This window comes from Dendropsophus ebraccatus, chromosome 8 (assembly GCF_027789765.1).
Source record: "Dendropsophus ebraccatus isolate aDenEbr1 chromosome 8, aDenEbr1.pat, whole genome shotgun sequence".
NCBI classification, from domain to species: domain Eukaryota; kingdom Metazoa; phylum Chordata; class Amphibia; order Anura; family Hylidae; genus Dendropsophus; species Dendropsophus ebraccatus.
In genome coordinates this window covers 5,425,090-5,441,061 of record NC_091461.1, presented here as the reverse complement: position 1 = coordinate 5,441,061, position 15,972 = coordinate 5,425,090, and the positions used below count along the sequence as shown (strand labels likewise).

The 15,972-nt window shown below is 51.6% G+C and overlaps 1 protein-coding gene across 1 annotated transcript in view; it reads right to left on the bottom strand.

Annotated features, from left to right (window-relative positions):
* Nucleotides 1–1,228: 1,228 nt before the first annotated feature.
* The window catches only part of RAB11FIP2 (RAB11 family interacting protein 2), a 31,628-nt gene continuing 16,884 nt past the window's right edge, over nucleotides 1,229–15,972 (bottom strand). Inside the window, exons 3-5 of the mRNA XM_069979668.1 lie at nucleotides 15,225–15,669; nucleotides 11,068–11,161; nucleotides 1,229–4,170 (exon numbers count right to left, since the gene is read on the bottom strand). Coding sequence (XP_069835769.1) covers nucleotides 3,943–4,170; nucleotides 11,068–11,161; nucleotides 15,225–15,669 — 767 coding nt within the window. The 3' untranslated portion in view covers nucleotides 1,229–3,942. The remainder of the gene's footprint in view (nucleotides 4,171–11,067; nucleotides 11,162–15,224; nucleotides 15,670–15,972) is intronic.

Genomic DNA, 15,972 nt, shown 5'->3' with positions numbered 1-15,972 from the left:
GGGCCAACCTTAAGGGTCTTTCACATGGGACGATTATCATGCAAAATATGTTAAATTGTTTGAATTTAAAGAAACAGTTCACAAAAAAACTTTTATTGCCCCCCCGGTAGCCGCTTGCACATATACTCACCCCAGCTAAACGGTGTCCCGCGGCGCGGCTTTGTTTTGGTCCCGTGGTGCAGTTCAAATCTGGCACGCGCTCACATCCGCCTCTGCAGTGACTCCTCTTCTCTGTACTGTCAGTATGCGCCGGGTCTCACACACTTCCATGCATTCTCTATGGAAGCGCGGGACTTCCAGTGTTCAATTACAAGGCAGAGAAGAGTAGTCACAGTGGAGGTGGATGTGAGCGCGCACTGGATTTGCGCAGGGCCGAAACGAAGACGTGCTGCGGGACACCGATCAGCTGGGGTGAGTATATGTGCCAGCGGCTACCGTGGGGGGGCGGGGGGTCAGTAAAAGTTTTTTGTGAACTGCTTCTTTAGGTGCTAATCCTCTGATGGCAACCATCAAACTATGAATGAGAAATCGTTCGGAAGTCCTTGATCGCATCTTTTGAGCTGACCTCAAAATCATTAACAGTTGTCGTCTTTTAGTGTAAACACAGTTCACCGTTCACAGTATACATACAACCGCAATTACTACTGCATTAATGACTTTTCATAGCAATTTACCTTCGCATCTAAATGCGTTTATAAGAAAAAATCGTCACTTGCAGTTCGCTAAACAATTAAGCAATTTATCTATCCGTGTAAAAGGACCCTTAGGTTAGATACTGCCCTATGCAGAATTTGCCTTCTAACCCCTATAGTAGAGTCCCCCCATGTAGTACCCTATAGAAGAGCCTTCCCATGCAGTGCCCTATAGAAAAGCCCCCCTCTGTGTAGTCCCCTTAAGTAGAGCACCCCCACTATGTGTAGTCCCCTATAGTAGATGCATGAACAGGCAGTTCTCACATACAAATGGAAATATATGGAAGCTGTGTATTCACATATTATGCCAGCTCCACATGGATGGAGCCATACAGCAACCATAAGCATGTATGTTAGCCTTTGGGCATAGTCACAGTAACCCCCCCCCCCCCCCCCCAGCTCCTGTACTTTTGACGTAACGTGTAGAGCAGGTTCCCAAGCCTGTCGGCCAGCCTTACCTTGTGCTGGTCCCGACCCTCCAGGGTTTGTGTATTTGAGGCAAGACACAATAAAAACACCACAAGGTTTACATCGAGTCACAGAATGTTTATGAACCTCCTGAAGGCGTCTTCTGCAGAAATTTATATCGGGAATTTCACCAAAACGTTATTTATGTGGAATGTAACAAAATGGAAAACCACTGACAAGAAACCAACTGCAAACTGCGCACATCAACGTCCCGCAGGGGACACAACATCACGGAATCAGTTACCAATAACGGGGGCAGGAGTCTTCTTATTACCCGGCAGACATAGGCTTGTGCTTGGGACACCAGGTCATCATTATGGGAAGGGTTCTTTGCTGTAAGGGCTCTGCACATGTGGTGTGCCATGTGATAACAATAAATCCAGCAGTGTGAACAGTGCGGCATGAGCAGCACCACCTGTGTTCTCTGGATGAGACTACCATGTCATCTGGTACATTGCTTCATCACGGCACCTATAGGACTATGATCCCCTATAGGGAATTTGGCGTGGGGTTCCTGACTATTGGAATCACCCCTACCACAGTTGTCTTCCCTTTGTCATGGTGACAGCTGAACGTCAGGACTGTGAGAGTCTTTGGGACTTCAGCGCCTCATTTACATTCGCTCGGAGGCAGGATACGAGGCGGCGCGTTCTACAAGCCTCAACTCGTCCACAAACCAAATTGATAGATGATCTGGAAACAGCGTCAGGAAGGAAGAGAAGTGATTGTAATAACGCTGAATCCCGAAGAAGCCCGCACTCCGCCGCTGCTACGTCGTATGCCTCTTATTCTTCATAGACACTTCTTGTATCAGCTTGTTCTGCTGGAAGATTTCCATAACACGTTCCTGATGTTCCTTCCATCTGCCAAGCGCTCATTGGGGGCCGTCATGGCAGGAGACATCTCCAGCGCGCAGGCCTGCGGTAGCTCTTGCATAGTTTATTCACAACATGGCAGCTTAAGTCACCTGACCATAATGGAAGAGTTATAATGGTGTCTCATCAAGTGCGCCCACTAGAGGCTCCTAAGGCAATGGCAAGACATATGCGGAGTGCAGGGACCAGCACCCCTGGTTGTAGTGCTGCTGGGTAGTCACAGGCATAGTACTGATCACAAGTCTCTGAATACTGTATGAGGGGTCAAGTTTGGCATCATGGGGGTCACTTACACCGCTATCATCCACCTGCTGACACTATACAAAATAAAGCTGTTGTGCTGATACCCGTATGCTGCCACTATGACACCTCTGTGTCTATGGTGGAGCTGCAGAACTCGGATACTCTAAAGTGGTATAGGCGGAGAACAGGTGACTGTAAAGGCTGATAAGGCAGGTGCATTGTGGGAGGAAGATTCCACACAACCATTAATGGAGGCTGCTCCCCCCAACTGGTGCATTATGGGAGGAGTAGTGTGAGGGCCACACAACCTTTTATGGTGGCTGCTCCCCCCAACTGGTGCATTATGGGAGGAGTAGTGTGAGGGCCACACAACCTTTTATGGTGGCTGCTCCCCCCAACTGGTGCATTATGGGAAGAGAAGTGTGAGGGCCACACAACCATTTATGGTGGCTGCTCCCCCCAACTGGTGCATTATGGGAAGAGTAGTGTGAGGGCCACACAACCATAATGGAGGCTGCTCCCCCCAGCTGGTACATTATGGGAATAAGAGCGTGAGGGCCACTTGTCCATGAAATTATGGGAGAAAGAGTGAAGGGCCACACCAGCAATAATGGAGATAACTTCTCTATGACAGATCCCTTATGGGAGGAAGGATCACACCAACAGTAATGGAGACCACCTCTCTGACAGATGCATTATGGGAGGAAGGATCATTATGGAGGCCACTTCTCTATAACAGATGCATTATGAGAGGAAGAGTCACACCAGCAATAATGGAGACCACTCCTTTCTGACAGATGCATTATGGGAGGAAGGGTCAAACCAGCATTAATGGAAGCCACTCCTCCATGAAAAATGCATTATGGGAGGAAGGGTCACACTAGTATTAAAGGGGTGGTCCAGGCTTAGAAAAACATGGTGGTATTCCTCCATAAGCAGCATCACTGTTGTTCTTAGTTTGGGTGTGGGGGTTTGCAGAATATAGCCAAGTTGCAATACCACACACCAGGGCAGGGGTGCCGCTGTTTTCGCAATAAAAGTAGCTGTGCTTTTTCTAATCCTGGATAACCCCTTTAAGGCTGTTCCCCTCTGCGCAACATTAATATAGGCCACTCCGCTATGACAGGTGCTTTATGGGAGAACACAGCATTGATGGAAGACACCTGACTGGGTGTATACTGAGCAGGTAAAGCTTCGTACCAGGATAAAATAACTTAACACTTAGAATAATACATTCCACCGTGGCCCAAGATCTGCAGCATTTTCCATCAGTTCGGTACAACAATCATCAGGTCACAATCACTGCACTGGTGCACGGGGCCTATAATACTGTCATAGTGCTGGGAAGACCACCAGGGCAGCCACAAGTCTGCAGGGGAGGATAGACGAGACCGCACATACCTATCTACAATGGGGGCTGGAGGCCATGCCCATCCCTCCGTCCCAACACTCACATCATGCTTTCCACAAGCTAATCCCACAGGATAGCACCAGAGACCGCGCGGCAGGATCCGGTCCTCACACGTGACACAGTAGTACTGTTGTACTTTTCTAGATAGTATTTGGGATCTTTACAAAAGGAGTCAGTGGTGAGGGGCAACCACAGCGTCCATGAAAAGTAGATGGCCACCAATGTGTCCTGCACCCTCTCTTGGCTTCATTGGCTAGCTCTGAGGGAATTTACCCGCTTTCCTGGAAGGCACATAGGGCACCCGCAGGATGCTGGGGGTCTCCTCCATCACCCGTACCAACAGATTGTCTATGTAGTCCTCCAGCTCCCGGATATGACTGTCCTTCTTCTTCAGCAGCTCCTTGTGCTTCACTAACTCCCGCTCCACTTCCATGCGAGTCAGGTGACCGTAGACGCCTGAACCCTCAAATGGATTCTGCTCCTAGGAAGGAAATATGCATAAGATGTCATAACTGGGACAACACTCATATGTCATCATCATGAGCTGCGTACACCCCAACATGTCATCTACTGAATGCAGCGGATGTTACTGTACCCTACCTGAGAGGGGTAACATGATGTGGGAACTGCCCCATAGAAAGGGATGGAAACTACCCAACCTACCTCCAGGGGAACAGAGCAGAAGCAAGGGATGTGTGTCCTGCCTAAATCTGAAGATCTGGACCATCCATGGTGGAGCCAAGAAAGCCAGGGCGAAGCAAGGACTAAACCAAGGTGGAGCACAGTAATACAGGAGAGAGGTGTAGCATGATGGTGCAACGTAGCGGAAGTGGTGGATCAGTGATGAAGCATAGGCTACAGAATGACAGCAAATCAAAGTGGTAGAACAGCATGGTGGAGGAGCAGAGTGGTGCACCAGCATGGTGGAGGAGCAGAGTGGTGAACCAGCATGGTGGAGGAGCAGAGTGGTAGTGGACTGTGCTGGAGCATAGTGGTGGAACAAAGTGGGCGATCATGGCGGCAGAACATAGTAGCGGGTAGTGTGGTGGAGCATGATGCTAGAGCAAAGTAGCAGGGCATGGTGGCTAGCATCTCAGTGGATGAGCAGGTTATGTCAGTTACAGTGATGATTGTCAGTACAGTTATGGGGTTGATGGAGGTCCCCTTCCTTGGTACAGTCCTTATACAGTCAATGGGTGTCTCCTCCCGCGGTACAGTCCTTATACAGTCAGTGGGGGTCTCTTCCCAGGGTACAGTCCTTATACAGTCGGGGGGTGGGGTGGGGTCTCCTCCCAGGGTACAGTCCTTATACAGTTGGGGGGGGGGGGGGTCTCCTCCCGGGGTACAGTCCTATACAGTCAGTGGGGGTCTCCTCCCGGGGTACAGTCCTTATACAGACAGTGGGGCCTCCTCCCGAGGTACAGTCCTTATATAGTCAGTGGGGGTCTCCTCCCGGGGTACAGTCCTTATATAGTCAGTGGGGGTCTCCTCCCGGGGTACAGTCCTTATACAGTCAGGGGGTTGGGTGGGGTCTTCTCCCAGGGTACAGTCCTTATACAGTTGGGGGGGTGTCTCCTCCCGGGGTACAGTCCTATACAGTCAGTGGGGGTCTCCTCCCGGGGGACAGTCCTTATAGAGTCAGTGGGGCCTCCTCCTGGGGTACAGTCCTTATATAGTCAGTGGGGGTCTCCTCCCGGGGTACAGTCCTTATACAGACAGCGGGTGTCTCCTCCCGGGGTACAGTCCTTATATAGTCAGTGGGGGTCCCCTCCCGGGGTACAGTCCTTATACAGTCAGTGTGGGTCTCCTGCCGAGGTACAGTCCTTATACAGTCAGTGGGGGTCTCCTCCCAGTGTACAGTCCTTATACAGTCGGAGGAGGGGTCTCCTCCCGGGGTACAGTCCTTACACAGTTAGTGGGGGTCTCCTCCCAGGGTACAGTCCATATACAGTCAGTGGGGTCTCCTCCCGCGGTACAGTCCTTATACAGTCGGGGGGGGGGGGGTCTCCTCCCGAGGTACAGTCCTTATACAGTCGGGGGGGGGGGGGTCTCCTCCCGAGGTACAGTCCTTATACAGTCGGGGGGGGGGGGTCTCCTCCCGAGGTACAGTCCTTATACAGTCGGGGGGGGGGGGGTCTCCTCCCGAGGTACAGTCCTTAAAGGCCCTATTCCACCAACAGATCTGACGACAGATTATCTGCCACAGATTTGAAGCCAAACCCAGGAATGGATTTGAAAAGAGGAGAAATCCAGTCTTTCCTTTATGACCTGTTCTCTGATTATAGTCCGTTCCTGGGTTTGGCTTCAAATCTTTGGCAGATAATCTGTCGTCCGATCTGTTGGTGGAATAGGGCCTTTAGTCCTTATACAGTCAGTGGGGGTCTGCTCCCGGGTACAATCCTCATACAGTCGGGGGGGGGGGGGGGGTTCCCCATATACAGTTGGGGGGGTTATGTCTCCTCCCGGGTACAGTCCTCATACAGTTGGGGGGGGTGTCTCCTCCCGGCGTACAGTCCTATACAGTCAGTGGGGGTCTCCTCCCGGGGGACAGTCCTTATAGAGTCAGTGGGGGTCTCCTCCCGGGGTACAGTCCTTATACAGTCGGGGGGGGGGCTCCTCCCGGGTACAGTCCATATACAGTCAGTGGGGGTCTCCTCCCGGGGTACAGTCCTTATACTGTCAGGGGGTTGGGTGGGGTCTTCTCCCAGGGTACAGTCCTTATACAGTTGGGGGGGTGTCTCCTCCCGGGGTACAGTCCTATACAGACAGTGGGGGTCTCCTCCCGGGGTACAGTCCTTATATAGTCAGTGGGGGTCCCCTCCCGGGGTACAGTCCTTATAGAGTCAGTGGGGGTCCCCTCCCGAGGTACAGTCCTTATACAGTCAGCGGGGTCTCCTCCTGAGGTACAGTCCTTATACAGTCTATACAGCGGGGGGGGGGAATCTCCTCCCGAGGTACAGTCCTTATACAGTCGGGGGGGGGGGGGGTCTCTTCCCGAGGTACAGTCCTTATACAGTCGGGGGGGGGGGGGGGGGGGGGTCTCCTCCCGAGGTACAGTCCTTATACAGTCGGGGGGGGGGGTCTCCTCCCGGGTACAGTCCTTATACAGTCGGGGGGGGGGGGGGGGTCTCCTCCCGAGGTACAGTCCTTATACAGTCGGGGGGGGGGGGGGGGGTCTCTTCCCGAGGTACAGTCCTTATACATTCGGGGGGGGGGGGGGGGTCTCCTCTCGAGGTACAGTCCTTAAGTCCTTATACAGTCAGTGGGGACCTCCTCCCCGGGTACAGTCCTCATACAGTCGGGGGGGGGGGGGAGGGTCTTGTCTCCTCCCGGGATACAGTCCTTATACAGTCGGGGGGGGGGGGGGGGGGGGTCTCCTCCCGGGTACAGTCCTTATACAGTCGGGGGGGGCTCCTCCCAGGGTACAGTCCTTATACAGTCGGGGGGGGGGGGGGGGGGGGTCTCCTCCCGGGTACAGTCCTTATACAGTCGGGGGGGTCTCCTCCCAGGGTACAGTCCTTATACAGTCGGGGGAGGGGGTCTCCTCCCGGGTACAGTCCTTATACAGTCGGGGGGGTCTCCTCCCAGGGTACAGTCCTTATACAGTCGGGGGGGGGGGGGGGTCTCCTCCCGGGTACAGTCCTTATACAGTCGGGGGGGGGGGGGGGGGGGGGGTCTCCTCCCGGGTACAGTCCTCATACAGTCGGGGGGGGGGGGGGGGTGTCTCTTCCCAGGTACAGTCCTTATACAGTCGGGGGGTGTGGGGGAGTCTCCTCCCAGAGTACAGTACTTATACAGTCGGGGGGGGGGGGGCTCCTCCCAGGGTACAGTCCTTATACAGTCGGGGGTGGGGGGGGTCTCTTCCCGGGTACAGTCCTTATACAGTCGGGGGGGGGGGGTCTCTTCCCAGGTACAGTCCTTATACAGTCGGGGGTGGGGGGGGGGGTCTCTTCCCGGGTACAGTCCTTATACAGTCGGGGGGGGGGGTCTCTTCCCAGGTACAGTCCTTATACAGTCGGGGTGTGGGGGGGGGGCTCCTCCCAGGGTACAGTCCTTATACAGTCGGGGGGTGGGGGTCTCTTCCCGGGTACAGTCCTTATACAGTCGGGGGGGGTCTCCTCCCGGGTACAGTAGTAGTGATGTAGAGTTCCAGCTGTAACAAGGAAACATTCCTGAATGTGTTGGTGCGGAGGACGGGCAGAAGCAGCACAGAGGAGGAAAGCTCGCTCACCGAAGAGGCAGATAGCGGCTAAACTCTCGGCTCTCTCCCTCCTCCGCTCTCATCATTAAAAACTCCAGGTGTGTGAGAGGCCAATTATAAATGACGTCTCCCACCGATCCCCACCACAAGGACGTGCTCATCCACTGACTACTAAGACGGCCATAACCATTACCAGCAGAGCCTGCATCACATGATGAGTCACTGGGGTCATCTAACCCATGTGTATATACTGCCATAACTGTCCAATAATTCGGCATCAGGATACAATATAACCTGCTGCCATTACAATCAGGTGTCTGATCCATTACCAGGCGCTGGTTTATCAGATGTCAGATTATCAGATGTCGGATGATTGGCTGCCGCCTTCCATTGGTTTTTGCGGAGATGCACATAGTAAAACCTCAACAGTGGGGGCTATGACCTATGCCAGGGATGGTGTCAGGCCCAAGACTCCTGGCATCTGTACACTGTGGGCAGTGAAGGTCATGTGACGCTGCCATCTTGGTATCCGCTTCAGCAGGTTTCCGTCACCTGTGTTGGCAGGACGGTGCCAGGATGATCTCTGCCAGACCCCATCATCAGTAGCAATCAGAAACAGATGGCACCGCACCCTGGCCCTGCCGTATGTGGAGGCTGTGGTGAAGAGCGGAGGTGAGGACCTGCAGCTGCATTATTACCTGGGAACGAGAGATATGGGGAGGAATTCCTGGAAATCCAGGAATATCACCTTTGTGTCTTCTCCAAGTTCCAATTAGAGCTACATGTAGTGGACAGGACGGAGGAGGACGGAGAAGATGCGATCAGCCCAGGAATCTCCAGCTGTGAGGACCCTGGGAAGGAGCTGAAGGGATTCATGGGAGGAGGAGGGGGATGGCACAGACCTGAGGCTTCACTATGGGGGAGAACAGAAGAGGGCAGCACCTCAGACCCCAACACTACCATAGCCGAGCTGAAAGGAAACCAGCTGTACAGGATGGAAGCAACCGGAGCCCCAAAAACTGCAGGAGAATGACTGGGTGTAAACTACAACCCCCAACAGATACACAACTCCAGACCTGTACCTGTATATAATAAGAGCTAACCTGTGATATTGTGTATTGTGTTACCTGTATATAACAAGACCTCACCTGTAATATTGTGTACGGTGATACCTGTATATAACAAGACCTCACCTGTAATATTGTGTATGATGTCACCTGTATATAATAGGACCTTATCTGTAATATTGTGCAAGCACGGTGATACCTGTATATAATAGGACCTTATCTGTAATACTGTGTATAGTGATGGCTGTACTCACCTGTATTATTGGGTATAGTGATGGCTGTACTCACCTGTATTATTGGGTATAGTGATGGCTGTACTCTCCTGTACTATTGTGTATAGTGATGGCTGTACTCACCTGTATTATTGGGTATAGTGATGGCTGTACTCACCTGTATTATTGGGTATAGTGATGGCTGTACTCACCTGTATTATTGGGTATAGTGATGGCTGTACTCACCTGTATTATTGGGTATAGTGATGGCTGTACTCGCCTGTATTATTGGGTATAGTGATGGCTGTACCCGCCTGTATTATTGGGTATAGTGATGGCTGTACTCTCCTGTACTATTGTGTATAGTGATGGCTGTACTCTCCTGTATTATTGTGTATAGTGATGGCTGTACTCTCCTGTATTATTGTGTATAGTGATGGCTGCACTCACCTGTATTATTGTGTATAGTGATGGCTGTACTCACCTGTATTATTGGGTATAGTGATGGCTGTACTCACCTGTATTATTGGGTATAGTGATGGCTGTACTCACCTGTATTATTGGGTATAGTGATGGCTGTACTCACCTGTATTATTGGGTATAGTGATGGCTGTACTCACCTGTATTATTGGGTATAGTGATGGCTGTACTCACCTGTATTATTGGGTATAGTGATGGCTGTACTCACCTGTATTATTGGGTATAGTGATGGCTGTACTCACCTGTATTATTGGGTATAGTGATGGCTGTACTCACCTGTATTATTGGGTATAGTGATGGCTGTACTCACCTGTATTATTGTGTATAGTGATGGCTGCACTCACCTGTATTATTGGGTATAGTGATGGCTGTACTCACCTGTATTATTGGGTATAGTGATGGCTGCACTCCCTGTATTATTGGGTATAGTGATGGCTGTACTCACCTGTATTATTGGGTATAGTGATGGCTGCCCTCACCTGTATTATTGTGTATAGTGATGGCTGCACTCACCTGTATTATTGGGTATAGTGATGGCTGTACTCACCTGTATTATTGGGTATAGTGATGGCTTCCCTCACCTGTATTATTGGGTATAGTGATGGCTTCCCTCACCTGTATTATTGGGTATAGTGATGGCTGTACTCGCCTGTATTATTGGGTATAGTGATGGCTGTACTCGCCTGTATTATTGGGTATAGTGATGGCTGCCCTCACCTGTATTATTGTGTATAGTGATGGCTGCACTCGCCTGTATTATTGGGTATAGTGATGGCTGCACTCGCCTGTATTATTGGGTATAGTGATGGCTGCACTCACCTGTATTATTGGGTATAGTGATGGCTGTACTCACCTGTATTATTGGGTATAGTGATGGCTGTACTCTCCTGTATTATTGGGTATAGTGATGGCTGTACTCTCCTGTATTATTGGGTATAGTGATGGCTGTACTCACCTGTATTATTGGGTATAGTGATGGCTGTACTCACCTGTATTATTGGGTATAGTGATGGCTGTACTCACCTGTATTATTGGGTATAGTGATGGCTGTACATACAAAGACCTCATTTGTAAAATTAGGTACAGTGTCAGATGTACATGGTGTTATCTGTACATAACAAGACCTTTCCTATAATTTTGTGTATGGTGTTACCAGTATATACCTGTATATAGTTTCACCTGTATGTAACAAGACCTCGGCTGTAAAATTGTGTATAGTGTTACCTGTATATATATTTAACCACGACCTCACCTGCAGCACTGTGTAGTGTCACCTGTGGGGAACCATCTCTACAAACCCCAGTGATGAGTGTGAGAGGGGCCCCCTGACCCTCGCTGCTGTCCCCCATATACCTCCACTTGCCTGGCCTGGGCTCAGCCATATTTCCTACACACATTCACCGTCTGGGGATTCTTACCAGGTGTCTGTGCAGTGGGGGGTACATCTCCAGCCCCCCGCTCGTCCTTCCCAGTTGTGCTGTCATATCAGACGATGAAAACTTTGCATTGGAGCTGAAAGACAAAAGGAACGAACATTGAGCGTCGGTGAAAGGGTAAAGGTGAGGAGCACACAGTATGGCGGACAGGATGTATATAATACACATATATGGGGGGACGGGGGGGCAGCACTAGATACACAGAGGAGCAGCGTGCTGGGACACATTCTACAAAGCCAACCGCAGCCGCAAGTATGGACATGGGGGGGGTCATCCTATATGATTCAGTGTATACCAGGATCAGAGGGGGACCCCACCCACCTCTATGTGTCCCCCCTATGTAAACGTCTGCCGTCTGGAAGTTTGTGGGCGTCCGTGGCGTGCGCAGTGGTAAATAACTGTTCTGTACCTGAGGTGAGCGCTCCGTCTGCCTTCATTTTACACCACGCGCAGCCAATACCGTGTCCGGCACCACCGCCGCCGCACATTTCTTTAATTACCTAAACTCCATCTCCCAGGGTCCGGCTAATTACCCCTTCCCCATCCCCGGCGACCTCGCTAATAACTTTTCTGGGTCCTCAGTCGCGGTTCTGACGACACATTCAAATTAAAGGCGCTTTCTACATTCACACCTGTCGCCGGCTGCAAATTGAGAAATTTTCACATCAGCTGATTAGGCAAACGGTTCGTCTCCTGATAACGGAGCGACACGGCCGGAGAACATACGGTCCTGTCATATATATATGTCGCCTCTAAGTGACAAACCTACCGACCCGCCAGGAGCCGGAGCTGTGGAAATAATGTACACAACAATGGCTCTCCGGCCATAGCAAAACTACAACTCCAGGCACGCCCTGAGAGCCCAAGAATGGCATGCTGGGAGTTGTAGTCGTGCAACAGCCGAAGAAGCTGCTCCACATGAAAGATCTACATGGGAGGATTAGATTTATGTCTAGCAATGACAGGTGGCTGACCATTAGGGTCCAAGTAGACTGGGTGTGACAGGAGGCTCTATACGAGGGCCCATGTATATATCTGGGTGTGACAGGAGGCTCTATACGAGGGCCCATATATATGTCTGGGTGTGACAGGAGGCTCTATACGAGGGCCCATATATATGTCTGGGTATGACAGGAGGCTCTATACGAGGGCCATGTACATGTCTGGGTGTGACAGGAGGCTCTATACGAGGGCCCATGTACATGTCTGGGTGTGACAGGAGGCTCTATACGAGGGCCCATATATATGTCTGGGTGTGACAGGAGGCTCTATACGAGGGCCCATGTACATGTCTGGGTGTGACAGGAGGCTCTATATGAGGGCCCATGTATATGTCTGGGTGTGACAGGAGGCTCTATATGAGGGCCATGTATATGTCTGGGTGTGACAGGAGGCTCTATATGAGGGCCCATATATATGTCTGGGTGTGACAGGAGGCTCTATACGAGGGCCATGTATATGTCTGGGTGTGACAGGAGGCTCTATATGAGGGCCATGTATATGTCTGGGTGTGACAGGAGGCTCTATATGAGGGCCATGTACATGTCTGGGTGTGACAGGAGGCTCTATACGAGGGCCATGTATATGTCTGGGTGTGACAGGAGGCTCTATATGAGGGCCATGTATATGTCTAGCAATGACAGGTGGCTGTATATGAGGGCCCATGTACCGTGTTTCCCCGATAGTAAGACACCCCCGAAAGTAAGACATAGTTGGACTTTCGGGGGCTGGGCTAAAGTAAGACATACCCCGAATGTAAGACATAGTACATAGGGCGGTATTTTTGTACTTTTATGTCCCTGCGCCCGTCCTGTCAGAGGCTCGCACGCGCGCGCACACACACACACGCGCGGCCCGGCACGAGCGCTGCACGTCATGTGCAGGGACGCAGGTATTGGTGCGGGAGCTGAAGGAGCAGCAGGGCCCAGGTGACTGCCCGCACCGCCCCCGTCTGGTCCAAGCGACCTTCCCCCCACCCCCCGTGCGCGCACCTGTCCGCCCTCTCTGAGGCCCCGTCCTGCCGCACCGTCCATGCGCCCACCACCCGTCCGGTCCGGCGTCCCTGCTCACTGAGGGGAGTACAGGACAGCCGCCCTCACGTGCTGCTGCTCCTCCAGCTCTGACATGGCCGCCTCCCTGCACACACAGGACAACGTGTGACAGCTGACCTGTCATCTCATCCCCTCAGTAACAGTACAGGATAGGAGGAATAATGGGCTGCAGCAGGCGGGATAACTTATAGCTGTGTGTGTTATCCTGCCAGCTGCAGCACATCCATTCCTCCTATGTTACAGTCCTGCACTGTTACTGAGGGGACTACAGTCATACACCCCTGTCCGCCCCCCTATACAGTCATACACCCCTGTCCGCCCCCCTATACAGTCATACACCCCTGTTTCCCCCCCCTATACAGTCATACACCCCTGTCCGCCCCCCTATACAGTCATACACCCCTGTCTCCCCCCCCTATACAGTCATACACCCCTGTCCAATATAAGACATACCCCAAAAGTAAGACATAGTGGGACTTTTGGGAGTAAAAAGAACGTAAGACACTGTCTTACTTTCGGGGAAACACGGTATATATATGGGTGTGACAGGAGGCTCTATATGAGGGCCATGTATATATATGGGTGTGACAGGAGGCTCTATACGAGGGCCATGTATATATATGGGTATGACAGGAGGCTCTATACGAGGGCCCATGTATATATGTCGGTGTGACAGGAGGCTCTATATGAGGGCCCATGTATATATCTGGGTGTGACAGGAGGCTCTATATGAGGGCCCATGTACATGTCTGGGTGTGACAGGAGGCTCTATACGAGGGCCCATGTATATATATGGGTGTGACAGGAGGCTCTATATGAGGGCCCATATATATGTCTGGGTGTGACAGGAGGCTCTATATGAGGGCCCATGTATATATATGGGTGTGACAGGAGGCTCTATATGAGGGCCCATATATATGTCTGGGTGTGACAGGAGGCTCTATACGAGGGCCCATATATATGTCTAGCAATGACAGGTGGCTCTATACGAGGGCCCATGTACATGTCTGGGTGTGACAGGAGGCTCTATATGAGGGCCATGTATATGTCTGGGTGTGACAGGAGGCTCTATATGAGGGCCTATGTATATATCTGGGTGTGACAGGAGGCTCTATACGAGGGCCCATGCATATGTCGGTGTGACAGGAGGCTCTATACGAGGGCCCATGTACATGTCTGGGTGTGACAGGAGGCTCTATATGAGGGCCCATGTATATATCTGGGTGTGACAGGAGGCTCTATACGAGGGCCATGTATATGTCTGGGTGTGACAGGAGGCTCTATATGAGGGCCCATGTATATATATGGGTGTGACAGGAGGCTCTATATGAGGGCCCATATATATGTCTGGGTGTGACAGGAGGCTCTATACGAGGGCCCATATATATGTCTAGCAATGACAGGTGGCTCTATACGAGGACCCATGTACATGTCTGGGTGTGACAGGAGGCTCTATATGAGGGCCCATGTATATGTCTGGGTGTGACAGGAGGCTCTATATGAGGGCCCATGTATATGTCTGGGTGTGACAGGAGGCTCTATATGAGGGCCCATGTTCATGTCTGGGTGTGACAGGTGGCTGTATATGAGGGCCCATGTACATGTCTGGGTGTGACAGGAGGCTCTATACGAGGGCCCATGTTCATGTCTGGGTGTGACAGGAGGCTCTATACGAGGGCCGTGTACATGTCTGGGTGTGACAGGAGGCTCTATATGAGGGCCCATGTATATATCTGGGTGTGACAGGAGGCTCTATATGAGGGCCCATGTACATGTCTGGGTGTGACAGGAGGCTCTATATGAGGGCCCATGTATATGTTCGGTGTGACAGGAGGCTCTATATTAGGGCCCATGTACATGTCTGGGTGTGACAGGAGGCTCTATATGAGGGCCCATGTATATGTCTGGGTGTGACTTGTTGGCGGGGTTTGTGAAAAGCGGCCATGGCTTCAGTGAAGACTGAGGATTTTTCTGAGACTAACAAATATGTAAGATGTGTCTGTATTCTGTGAGATCCACATAGAGGTGTGTGCCAGGACCGTATTCATGTACATGGGACCATTGTTAGTCGTGAATGTGGTGGATTACCGTAGCTCTGGAGCGCGGCTCCCCGTCCGGAAGGGATTGGTGGACTCATAGTTTGTAGTCTGCTGGGTGCCACCTTCTGAGGTTCTGCTCTCCAGAGTCCAGTCTGAGATGTCCTGGCTGTGCCGCTCCGGTCGCTTCCCTTCCTTCTTGCCAGTCACTCTCTCGAACAAGCTGACCTTATCCTTCTTCTTCACCTCTTTCTTCCCGTCAGCCGTTTTGGAGAAGATCCCGGAGGCAGCGGACCTCTCCCAGCCCTCTGTGCGCTCGTCTCCCGGTGCCCACTGTCGGGGCAGGGTGGCAAATTTCTGTGGCAGAGAAGAGATGGGCGCTGGGTCTTTGTGGCTGCTCCCTCCGGTCCAAATCACATCAGGGTCACGAGATTCGGGGGGCTCATCTTTCGCGGTGTCGGCGCTCATTGTTCTTCTGTGAGGAGAATTAAGGCTTCCTGGAAGACAGCGATGACTTGTAAGACCACAGAGAAGACGTAAAAGAAGAGAAGTGGTCAGAGGCCGAATCAGGGAAACAGACGATGTCCCAGCTCTGTGCCGGGGGAAGGACCGTACGTGAAGGGACACAATGAGGCGACTTAGGGTGTGTTTGCACTGACAGAATATTGAAGCCAAAGCCAAAAACAGAACAAGTCATAAAGGAAAGACTGAGATTTCTCCTATTTTCAAATCTAATCCTGGCTTTCACTTCAATAATCTGTCAAATAATCTGTCTGTGTAAACACCATTAGAGTTGGACA